At 36.0% G+C, this 12,876-nt stretch overlaps 1 protein-coding gene across 5 annotated transcripts in view; it reads left to right on the forward strand.

Moving 5' to 3' along the window:
- SHLD2 (shieldin complex subunit 2) overlaps nt 1-12,876 on the forward strand; it is a 68,642-nt gene that overhangs the window by 33,781 nt on the left and 21,985 nt on the right. For 4 of the 5 annotated variants that reach the window (XM_077746417.1, XM_077746418.1, XM_077746419.1 and 1 more), the window contains exons 5-7: nt 109-243; nt 6,290-6,496; nt 12,336-12,564. In XM_077746417.1, the coding sequence (XP_077602543.1) occupies nt 109-243; nt 6,290-6,496; nt 12,336-12,564 (571 nt within the window). The remainder of the gene's footprint in view (nt 1-108; nt 244-6,289; nt 6,497-12,335; nt 12,565-12,876) is intronic. The other variant, XM_077746420.1, reaches the window with a different exon arrangement.

Here is a 12,876-nt window from a genome sequence, read left to right on the forward strand (position 1 = left end):
GACTTTCTTAGGATATCATTTGGGTAGCACAATTGTATCTATCATTAGACATTATAGTATGGTGTCACCTGTGAGAGAGTAATGCCAACTAAAATATTTCTCTTCCAGAGGCATTATACAGTTATAGAGGACAGAAGCAAAGGAAAGTTGTGTTAACAGTGGAACAGGTCCAAGGTCAACATTATGTGCTTGTATTATGGGGTCCTGGAGCATCCTGGTACCCTCAACTTCAAAGGAAAAAAGGTAAATACACCAAAAAGCATTTAATCTTTTTATAGTTAGGTAAATGATTAATGCTTACGAGCCTAAGATGAAGAGCTTCTTAAGAGATTAAGATAGTCTGCATTTGAAATAGTACGTGGTCATAACTGAATATTCTTCTTTAGATTTCTTCTATTATAATTTTATACCTCCTGTAAGCAAGTTAGTGATCTAAAAAGTCCTCTACAATTAAGGGTACCAGAATAAAAGCATCCATTTATTCCCAGGTATAATACTTTACCTTTTTAGTGAAGGTCTCATCTCATTCAGGAAACGTTCTTTGAAATTGAATTCTGGAGAAACTTCTACAATTTTTATTCAGCCAAAGTACCCTGATAAGTAAACTTCTCTCTGGTTATAAGGCAGATGTTAGGGGAGCTGCATTAACCCTTTCAAGTCTCAGTGTTACTGTTTAATAAATGAGTATGTTCCAGGTTTTTATACCAGTTGTTTGAAAAGTGTGGACTGTTAGCCATCCATAGGATGTTTGTGTTTAAAATATGACCCATGATTACATTTTCTTTAAAGCATGAGTTAATAATAATTTATGATGTATTTAATTACATGGAATTGATGTTTCAAGAAAATAATATATCCGTTTTGATATTGTGAGATTCTTTAGTTGTAACAGAGATGTTTAATTAGTGGCTTATGAGTCATTTTTTCCTGCTAAATTAACCTAGAGATTGATTAGGTGTGTGACTCTTTTTTTTTTTTAACCCAAAACAGTTAATGTCTCGTCCCAAACTTCTATCTACAAAATAATTATTGAAGGATAGGATCTGTCACATTCTCTCTTTTAATCATTAATAGCCCATAACCAGGATTTGAGATAAGTCTGACTTTTGACTTTTATGTTAGGATCAAACAGTGACAAATATTTGTGCAGTTGAGAAATCCAACAAACATGTGTCATTGGTAGGCCAGCCATCATTATTGACCACTATCTCATAGCTGGGAACATGAGTCTAGTGCATGTGGAACAAAATGTAGGTCAAAGGTGTTATTCCATTGATAATGGCACTGTAGCAAAGCAGACTGCTCCATGCTTACTGTGGATATTCTTTGAAAAGGAGTAGTTCTTTGGTTAATAAAAAAGACATTATAGTTCTCTGTGGATAATTCAGTGATATTTAGGTTAATATTGAAAATTTGTGAGTCTAGGAATTAAGATACTGTTGTTCTTTGTTCGTCCATTCATTTAGCATACTTTATTATGACCATCATTTTTAAGTTGTGATATCCACCTCAATACCTCAAGATTATTCTTTTTAATATGGGATAATACCAATTTTGAAGGATCATATAAGCAAGTGATTCTACTTTCAGAAACTGTTAGCATTTTATGTATTCATTTAGTTCTGCTTGAGGCATTCTCTATATTAACCTTTACTCTGGGCACTGACTGGTTTTACTTGTTCCTGAGGATAATAAACTCACATGTAGGTGATAGAATCAGAAATGACTATCAGGTAGTTGTTATTGAATGCTGGAGATCACAAAGGTGATGTTTTTGGGGAGGAATAGTAAGAAATCTTAAATTCACATTCTTTTGAAATATGCATGGGAATTTGGTATGCCTCATATGTAGCAAGTGTTGGTCATAGTCTAGGTCCTAGTGAGTGTGGACTAGGGGCATACATTACACTTCTTAGGAATAAGTGGGTACATAGAATAAGCTGTTCAGAAGTGAATGCCATTCTAATGCAATATTCACCTGAAAGTATTTAATAGAAGTCTAATACTTTAAAAATACAACAAATTATAGTAAATCACTCTGGTGATATTACTGAATAGGCAGAGTAATGCAGATGATCCCAACATTTGTAGTTATACTTCATGCAAAATCATAGTTAGGTCTGCACAGAGGTTTGAAATCTATTCACATCTTTAATTCATGATTCAATATAGAAGTGTATTACAAATTGTCTCAATACCAGTCTCCCTCAGACTTACTAGTCTAACCTGCACATGACTCCTTTATATTACTTGACCTTGACAATCTTCTTCTGCCTTGGGATCTTAAATTCAAATGTTTCCTTTTGCCCAGAGTGCTTTCCCCTCCAGCTCCCTGCATGGATGGCTCCTTCATTTCTCAGTTCCAGCTTCATATCCTCAGAGGGGCCCTACACACATATACATAACCCCTCTCTATCACGTCAACTCTTTGAAGGCCATTTGTGTCACTTAACACAATCGTGATTATCCAGTTTGTTGGATTGCTTGATAATTAACTGATTTCTTCATAGATTATAAATTCCGTGAATACAAGCATCCTGTCATGCTTGTTCACCACTGTATCCTCATTACCCAGCACTGTGCCTGCCCTCATAGGGGTTTTCTTTTCTTTCTTTCTTTTTTTTTTAATGTTTGTTTATTTTTGAGAGAGAGAGAGAGAGAGAGAGAGCGCACGTGCGCCTGCGCACACATGCACACGAGCGGGGGAGGGACAGAGAGAGACACACAGAATCTGAAGCAGGCTCCCTGCTCTGAGCTGTCAGCACAGAACGCAAACATGGGGCTCGAACTCACAAACCATGAAATCGTGACCTGAGCCAAAGTCGGATATTTAACTGACTGAGCCGCCCAGGCTCGAATGAATGAAGAATAAAATACAGATCAAACAACCAGTCAAAATTCTGAGTCTTAAGAAGTAAGAGTGTTTGGAGGAAGTAACTTCATTTCAGATGATAAAAAAAAAAAAAATTACAAGTTTGAAAATGCATGCACACAAAGGTTTTGCAATCCATGGAATATATTAAGAAATTACATTTAAAGTTGGGTACAGACGGCTTGTAGTTAGAACTTGACCTCTTCTCTGGGTAGCTTCAACAATTCAGGGGGATGTATTTGAAGTATAGAGGAATGTCTCAGGGGGCAGAGGGCAGGAGCGCTGATGGGTTCAGGGGTACTTGGAACTGAAAGCTGAAAAGCTTTGTGGTTCCCAGGCAGCTTCTCTGTCTACTTTATTCACTCTGTGCAGACTTTCTCTGCTTTTCAACCGTAGAGAAAGCAGCAGAAGATGGGTACTCTGTAGTTCCTGCTCTTAGTTTTCCTTTTAACTGAGACCAGTCCCGTTTCCAAATTCCCAGCAAGGCAAATCTGACTGTCCAGATTGAATTTGATTCAATCAGCTGTGGCCTCAGGGACAGGGTGGGAAAGTACAGTAGGAATGCCTGAGCTTATTTCAGAGGGTGAAGGAGCAATTGAGAAGGTCATTTGTGGTCTGGGTGGGCACAGAAAGGATTCACTATCAAACATAGCCTGGAGAGATGTAAATGATGTTAATATTTAGTTTAAAAAAATGAAATATAAGATATATGTATATAAAGCATATGCTAGGGGCGCCTGGGTGGCTCAGTCAGTTAAGCGTCTGACTTCGGCTCAGGTCATGATCTCACGGTTCCTGGGTTCGAACCCCATGTCAGGTTCTGTGCTGACAGCTAGCTCAGAGTTTGGAGCCTGTTTCAGATTCTGTATCTCCTTCTCTCTCTGACCCTGCCCTGTTCACACACTCTCTCTCTCTCAGAAATAAATAAAACATTAAAAAAAATTAAAAAAAAACATGTTGTATTGGTACAATAATGGTAATTAAAAACATGGAAAAAGGAAAGAAATAAGTACATTATAAAATTTCATGTACAATAGGATCCCGTTTTAATAAAGCAGATGTGTAAGTGTGTGTAGACATTAAAAAATTGGGAAATACAGAGACTAAAATGCTAGCAATGGCTATGTGTGTTGTTTTCTTTATGCCTTTAGTTGAATTTTATGGATGTGTGAATCTGCATGTATTTTTTAAATATGATATTATGATACATGATATTACATGTATCATAATATAAATATAATGAACTGAAGCATCCATTATCTAGTATATTAAAACATTGGCCAATCTTATTTCATCTATTACTGCCCTTTTATTGTATAAATATTTTATAGTGAATATATTTTATTTGTAATTAAGAAATAAGGCAAACTTTTTCCTTTTGAAAAAAGAGCAGGTAATGTTTGAAATATCGAGCTAACAATTTGAGAAAAGAATAGAATTAAATTTATACTTTATATTTGTACCAAAATAATTCCATATGCATTAAAGATTCAAATGTTTTTTAATCGCTTCTCGGCCTTTTGGCTAAGATCAAGTGAAGATTCAAATGTTTTTTAAAAAAAGAAACCATGAGTAGTAGAAGAAAATATAAGCAAACTTATTTGGAATCTAAAGATTAGAAGTTTAAATAAAATGCAGCAACAAGAACTGTACATAAAAATCACCATATACTAAATTAAAAGGAAAGTGAAAAACCAGAAAAAAAATACTGCATTTTGTCAGAAAATAATGTAATAAAGAAAAGACAGATATCTGTAAGGATAAATGGGCAAGAGATATGAACAGGAAGTCCCTAAAGAAGAAATAAAAATGGCCAGTGAATGTATGAAAAAAAAATTTACTTATTAGTAGTTGAAGGCACACAAATAAAATAATGACAGTACGTGAGTTTTCTCTTGAGAAGTTGATAGAGAATATATAAAGGAACAGCGACTCCCATAAACTATTGGAAATGTAAACCGGCAAAACCTTTCTTGAGGACAACTGACAATGCATTTGAAAATCTCAGAATTTGGAATACCTTTCGCCTAATAATTACACTTTTTGGAATTTATCACAGCTATACATAGAGATGTAGCTAAAAATATAGTTATCACAGTATTGTTTATAATAGTAAAAAAATAAAAAAAAACCAACCACATGCCCCCTAATAGGGAATTGGCATAAAATTTTTTTAAGATTTTGGAATATCTGTGCCAAAGTATTGACATATTATGAGTATTTTACAATAATATAGAATAATGGGGTGCCTGGGCAGTTCAATTAGTTGGGCATCTGACTTTGGCTCAGGTCATGATCTTGTGGTTCATGAGTTCGAGCCCCATGTCTGGCTCTGTGCTGACAGCTCGGAGCCTGGAGCCTGCTTCGGATTGTGTGCTTTTGTCTCTCTCTGCCTCTTCCCCACTTGCACTCTGTCTCTCTGTCTCTCAAAATAAATAAACATTAAAAAAATAATATGGAATAATACTTAAGGACATATAAAATGTATTTGACATATTAAGTAAAAATCACATTGAAAACAACTGGATGTCCACAAGAGTGTTAACTGTGTTGATTTGGGGGTGTTGAGAGTATAACTGTTATTTATTTATTTGTTTATTTAGCTTATCTGATTTCTAAGCATGTATTTTATAGTAAGACAAGCAAACTATTTTCAAAATAGTGATTGTTTTTAAGCAATACTTGGAATATATTTGCTCTATCTCTTTCTAATGATACTCTGTCTGTACAGATTTACCATTTTTAAGATTGTCTATTTTTCCAAAAGAAACTAAGGAAAAAAACTAAGGAGGCAGTGTTGGGGAGGGGTGTGAATTAGGTTTATGGCCAGAAGGAAACTCAAAAGACAGCTGTTACTATTAGAGAACTTAGTGCTAAGAAATCTTTTTGTTTTATTATAAAGTTGAATTTATTAATATAGAATGTGATTATTTGGCCAGAAGCTCTGTGCTATTCTGGTTTTAAGGATTCTAAAAATACATGCAATTGTCTCTCAATGCTTTTTTTTTTTGTCCTGGAAAAACTAGCTAAATAAGAAAACAAAGGTGTTGGAAAAATCAATGAGAGATATTGCTTATGCCAGACATGTGCCCATTTCTATGCCTTACTGTTTTAAAAAATCTTTGCCTGTAGATACCAAAACAGGAAATAGCGACTCTGAAAAGCAGCTGGTTATGATAAATTATGACTGTTTAAGAGACCAAGAAATCTTTAGAGAGCATTTTTATTAAAATTATCTCCAGCATCTTTATCCTGTTGCCTTAAAACAGTGTTCACATTTTGTCTCTTTACACCCAAATTCCTTAGTGTGATAAAAGTTGCATTTAACTGATTTAATCAGATCGATCTATTTAATCTGATTCTGAGCCTAGATTATTTCTTTTTTGGTGACTTTTTGTTTTTGTTTGTTTGTTTAAGATTATATTTGGGAATTTAAATATCTTTTTGTTCAGCGCAACTACATGCTAGAAAGCCTGGAATTGCACACAACATCGTGGTCATCCTGTGAGTGCTTGTTTGATGATGATATAAGGGCAGTGACGTTTAAAGCAAAATTCCAGAAAGGGCCGCCCTCTGTTGTGAAGATGTCAGATTTAGCAACACACTTAGAGGATAAGCGTTCAGGTAAGATCTTTATATACGTAAGATATTGCTAGTTTTAATATAAGCAAGGGAAGCTACCATTTGTGGGGAAAAATGTACAATTAAACATAAAAGTGAAATACAGATCATTGTAAATAGCTGAGCCAGATATTTGTATCTTCTGATCTCTCTGCCTATCAGTCCTTTGAGGTTACGTTGTAATTATTAGGGAGTCACTTAAAAATATTTTTTGCATATGTGTACAAGCAGCTCATCATTTAATAAACCAGAAATAGAAAAATGAGCCTAACCAGAGTGACTGTTGAGATAAGCATTTTATCAAGATATTAAGCTGTTATCTAAAAAAAAGAAAAGCTGTTATCTATACATGGTTGTTAAAATTTAGCATTGATATAGAATCTATGCAATTTGCTTACTGCTTAGTAAAATATACTCTCTAAACTCACATATTTGTATGTGAGCGTGTGTGCATGTATGTGTATAAAACTCATCCTCAGAAACACTACATGGAAGAATGCTTTTGACAGTGGATTTTATTCACATACACGCTGTCCATGAACTTAATACCATTAAAGTAATTGAGTGTAGTAGTAAAAGGAGTATGTTTTAGGTTCAATATGTTATACACTTTGAAATGAAGAGAGTAAAATAGTGAAAATAACTAGATAAAGTGATACAATTTGAGTAAGAAATACTTCTAATAAATTACATTGGCTTCCTAAGTACAGAGATGATGCTAAAAATATGCTAACTCCTAGTTGGAGGTATAACAAATTAAACAGCTTTGAGGCTATATTTAAGGTTGCTGAATGCCAGCAATGAATCAGTAAATGTCAGTGATCATCAATCTTGTAAACTAATAAAATGTTTTCCAGTGGCCATTATAGCAATTGTTTTTAGAGGGGAAAAGAGGGTTGAAAAAATGGAATGTATCTGTAGGTTTATTGTTATATAATTTAAATTAGAATTTAAATTTTGCATGAGTAATTTTCCAAATTCTTATAGATGGTTTTAGATTTTATTAAATGCTAGGTGTGGTTTAAGTAAAGTAAGATTACTTTTACAATTCTAATAACAAAGGATCTGTTCCAAAATGAAATGAGTTGAAGCTCCTAACAGATCACATGCCCAGATTCTCAAGTATATTTCTGAGCCTTTTTGCTGGCATGCTATGCCCCCTTTTGGTACATCCACAGAAATGTGTAAGTTGTTTCATAGGCAGAGCAGAAGATCTACCAGAGTGCTTTTCAATTACGGCTCAAAGTGTTATTGTTTTTTTTTAAACATTTTTAAATGTTTATTTAATTTTGAGAGGGAGACAGAATGTTAGCAGGGGAGGGGCATAGAGAGAGAGACACAGAATCTGAAGCAGGTTCCAGGCTTTGAGCTGAGAGCACAGAGCCCAACGTGGGGCTTGAACTCACAAACTGCAAGATTATCCTGAGCCAAAGTCAGATGCTTAACTGACTGAGCCACCCAGGCACCCCTCAAAGTGTTGACTTAAAAAGATTATTAACAGAGTTTTTAGGGTATAATTTGGATACAATGAATCCCCTTTGTTTGAAGTATACACATTCACACTGTGGAGTTTTGCTTGATAGGAAACCCGTGAAACCCCATCACTGGTCTGCCCCTTTGTAATCTTTCCCTTCCACACATGCCTGCCCCCTGATCCTTCCTGGTAATCAATCTGCTTTCTATTCACTAGAGATTAGTGATATGATTTTTATATGATTTTTTCTTTTCTATGATTTTTATACATGGCATCATATTATGTACACTGTTTTGTTTGGCATCTTTAAGCAAATTCTTTTGAGATGATCTGTGCTTTTGTGCATATCAGTAGTTCATTCCTTTTCTGTTGTATGAATGCACTGTGATTTGTCTGTTCATCTGCTGATGGACATCGGGGTTATTTCCAATTCTTGGCTATTATAAGTAAAACTTCTATAAACATTCCATGTATAAAGTGTTAGATGGACATAGTCTTTTCTATTTTTGCGGGTAGGTACCTAGGAGTTGAATAAATAGTTGTATTGTGTGGCAGATGTATGTTTAATTTTTAAAGAAACTGCCAAACTGTTTTCCAAAGTAATTGTAGCATTTTGCTTTTCCATCAAGCAGTGTATGGGAGTTCTATTTTTCCCACATACACATCAACGCTTGGTTTGGGCATTCTTTTTAATGTATGTAAAGATAGGTAGTTGTGGTTTTAACTTGCATTTCCGTATTGGCTAATGATATTGAGCATCTTTTCATGTACCTCATTGCCATCGATATGTCTTCTTTGATGAAGTGTCAACTGAAACCTTTTGCCCGTTAAAAAACAAGGGTTGATTATTTTCTTATTATTGAATTTTGAGAGTTCTTTATATTCTGAATCAAAATTATTTATTAGTTACTTGCTTTGCAAAGATGTTCTCCCAGTCTATCACTTATCTTCTAGTTCTTTTTAACGAGGTTTCTTGAAGGCCCCAAGGTTTGAGTCTTGATGAACTCCAGTGTATCCATTTTTTAAAAAAATGTTTATTATTTTGAAAGAGAGAGAGCACTCGTGTGAGCAGAGGAAGGCAGAGAGAGAGGGAGAGAGAGAAGACCAGGCAGGCTCTGCACTGACAACACCAGTGGAGTCAGTGCAGAACCTGACACAAGCGTTCCATCTCACAAACTAACTGTGAGATTATGACCTGAGCCTAAATCAAGAGTCAGCCACTTAACCTACTGAGCCACCCAGGCACCCCTGGAACACTCTTTATTTATGTTTAGTGGTTTAGTATAAAGGATACAACTCAGGAACAGGCAAATGGAAGAGATGCATAGGGCGAGGTATGGGTGAAGGGGCACAGAGCTCCCACACCCTTTTCAGGTGCTCCCAGCACCTCAATGGGTTCATGGACCCAGAAGCTCCTTGAACCCTTTTGTTTAAGGGTTTTAATCAAGGTTTCATTATATAGGCATGATTGGTTAAATCACTGGATGTTTGTGATTAACTCAATCTCTAACCTCTTTCCACTCCCCAGAGTTTGGGTGATGGAGCTGAAAGTTCCAACTCTCCAACCATGCGTTGGCCTTTCTGGTCATCAACCCCCTCCCCACCAAGATCTGAAGCTGCCCATGGGCCCCCAGCTGCCAGTCATCATCTTATTAGCATACAAAAGTCACTCTTATCACTTGAAGATTCAAGCATTTTTTTGGAGCTCTGTGCCAGGAACTAGGGACAAAGAGCAAATATTTATTTTTTATTGTATAACAAGATGGGAGCCTAAATCTAGTCCGCATTTCTACCTTGGCCAAGTGCCAGATTAAAATTTTCTGAGTAGTGTAGTGTTAATCCATATGTGTATGTGTATATGTTTTCCAAGATATGATTATAGGTTACCATTATTAAGTCTAAGGAGAATGCAAGTGGAAAACAAAAACAGTAACACCTCTCAAAGAGCTCAATTTTTAATGAAATAGAGATTTATTCTCAGAGAAGAACTCTATATATCCAGTCTACGTTGCAACATATATTAAAACTAACAGTTAATTTAAATTAATACTTCTTGGGGTGCCTGGCTGGCTCAGTCAGTAGAGCATGCAACCCTTGATTTTGGGGTTGTAAGTTGAGCCCCATGTTGGGTGTAGAGATTACTTAAAAATAAAATCTTAAAAAATTACTGTATCTGAAAGATAAAATACAGATGACAGAATATATACAAATTTTTATACTGCTTTATATTTATGCACCCCTCCTGTTCCCTTCTGCCCCCAAGAGCACTATAGACTTATGGAGCTGGTCACTGCAAAGAAGGTATGCCACAGGTTAGTTGACAGGCTACATTTAACTTATTATCATGGAGAAGTCAGCTCTATCATCTACTGCTTATGCAGAATAGCTCTCTTCTGGAGTTGAAGATGCAGAATTAGATTTTAAAATAAAAATGACTGTCATAAACAGTAACCAGATAGGTGCTCACAGCTCTGAAGATGTGGTTTGGGGGATGAACCTTTGGATTGGGAATGTCCTTGCAAACCCTGGCGATGGACTTCCCCTTGGTAAACCATGCAGAGACTTTGAGCTGTTACAGTTGGTCCCTGGTAGGCTGTGTTCAGAGAGGTCCTTTTAGCCATTTTTCCTTTTTTTATGTTCACTTATGAGGGCTGAATTCATAGTTTCTATCATTGTATATGTGTTTTTAAGACAGAAATGGATAGAGCATATAGAGGTAGAAGCAGTTTTTCTTGACATGTTTCATAGTTAAATAAAAGAAGGGAGAAAGGGAGCTCAACATGGGACAATTTTCCAAGAGGGTCTGTTCTCTTAACAAAACTTAATAGAAGCTGGATGGGGTGAGGCTGCGTCTGGCTCCTTATAAAGAAATGAAGATGCTTACTCAGCATCTGGTCCTGCTATCAGCAGAATGCCAGTGCCCAGCAGGCTATTAAGCCCCCTTGAGACAGAATCCACGTTAATAATGAGCTGTTAGTTCTTTTACAGAGGTGTATAAATTTATAAAATGTTAGTGATATTAGCATTCTTCTAAAATTATTAATTTTTTCATTAATTTCTTAGTGATTCAACATGTCTGTGGAAAGATGTGATATAGAGTCTGCTCTAGTTTATTAGGTATACTAACCACTACATACTCTTCTAATTCACGTAGGGAAACAGGACATGATTGGAAAAGTCTTTGGGCGCCAAAAGACTAAAGCAAACAGAAGGATTTAGGAAAGTCACCATTAGTGGGAATCTTAAAGAGATGACCCGCAAAGAGAATAGGTAGCCAGAAGGGGGAGTTCTTGACCTGGAGTATACTCCCTACTAAAAGGATGAAGAAGAGCAAATGCAAAGACTTAAAAAAAAAAAAAAAAAAAAAGGTTCAATGAGGTCGAAGGAATAATCGAGGTTTTTTTTATTTTTGTTTTTTGATTCCTTAAAATAACTTTAGGGTTTGAAGTTTTCATTTTAATATTGTAGCTGATGAAGACTTAGTTAATTTCTCATTAATCTGGTATTTTTTGTAATCAAGTACATTATTATAATACTTTTCACCCTAAAACCCTAGTTCCCAGTTACTATTAGGTCTCNGCTTTAAACGAATCTGGAGAGAAAGGGAGATGAACTCAGATAAACTCACAGACCTCCCTAGTATATAATACAGCAAGAGTGAATTAGAGAAAAAGAATGTCTGATAGATAATAGATACTCAGTATTTGTTTAACGGGTGAATTATATGTGCCAGTGAGCAGTGAATGCACATGCTCAGTGTCCTGGTGAGTCATTCATTTCGTAAATGCAGACTCTCGGTGCCCATGTGCTGTATAACCTATGCCCAGAGTCTGGGTGGTGATGGGCAGGAAACTGAAAAACAAAAACAGAGTTTAAACAGAGGATAAGCTAATGGTATATTATTTTGGATAAAGTAGAGACTGAAAGAATAACTGACCTGCTATTTGGCTTTCTGTAATGATCACTTAAAAAAAAAAAAAAGGCAGGACAGGGAGAGAGGGTATGTTAGCTAGTTTCAAGCGTTGAAGGGATTTCAAGGGATTTGAAAAAGGGATAGATCTTATTCTGCATGATGCCAGAGGACAGAGAGGAAGAAAACACCCGCCTCTGCAACCAAACTCCCTGAATAAATCTTCACTTTTAGCTACTGGCAGCTCACCCTCACTTTCCAGGTGAAACACTGAAGTTGCAAGCGAGTGAAATCGTCCAGGGAAAGAGTGAACAAGAGAAGGCGAAGAGCGAGTCCGCAGGGATATCCTTCACTATAAAAGTGACCGAATCCACCATGTCATTAACCATGTTTGTAAATGACAGATATAATTTTGATCCTGTCATTTATACATACTTCTTTTTGTTGGTCTCTTGTAGGAGTGATTCTAATCAAAGCCTGGATTTTAGAGCTAGTGATTCCTGTGACAGCAGCTCAGAAGATAACCCTGAATGCCCACAGCTCCCTGAGGAGCCTCCTCTCTTCCCTTCCTGACATTGTATACACTGGCTGTGCAAAGTGCGGATTGGAACTGGAAACAGATGGGAACAAGATCTATAAACAGTGCTATAGCTGCTTGCCTTTCACTATGAAGAAGCTGTACTACAGGTGAGGAGTCAGGCAAGCCCATGGGATGGAAGATACTTATTATTATAGGACCGGAAATGACCAAAAACTCGTATATATCAATTCTTACTTTCTAAAGAGAACTAACTAGAGCTAAATCCAAGAGAATACATTTTCCCCTGAATGATAAATGGCTATTTATGAAATCAAAAATTATCCAGTAATCACAGCAGGGATTTTTAAAAGCAGTAATGGGGAGATTTTATTGTCTTCAAGCAGCTATACTGAAGAAAGTTTTTATTTGGTTTATATTTTTAACCAAGATCCAGATGGCTCATGATAAACTGATTTCCA

Source organism: Crocuta crocuta, unplaced genomic scaffold (genome assembly GCF_008692635.1).
Source record: "Crocuta crocuta isolate KB4526 unplaced genomic scaffold, BGI_CrCroc_1.0 scaffold28, whole genome shotgun sequence".
Lineage (NCBI taxonomy): Eukaryota > Metazoa > Chordata > Mammalia > Carnivora > Hyaenidae > Crocuta > Crocuta crocuta.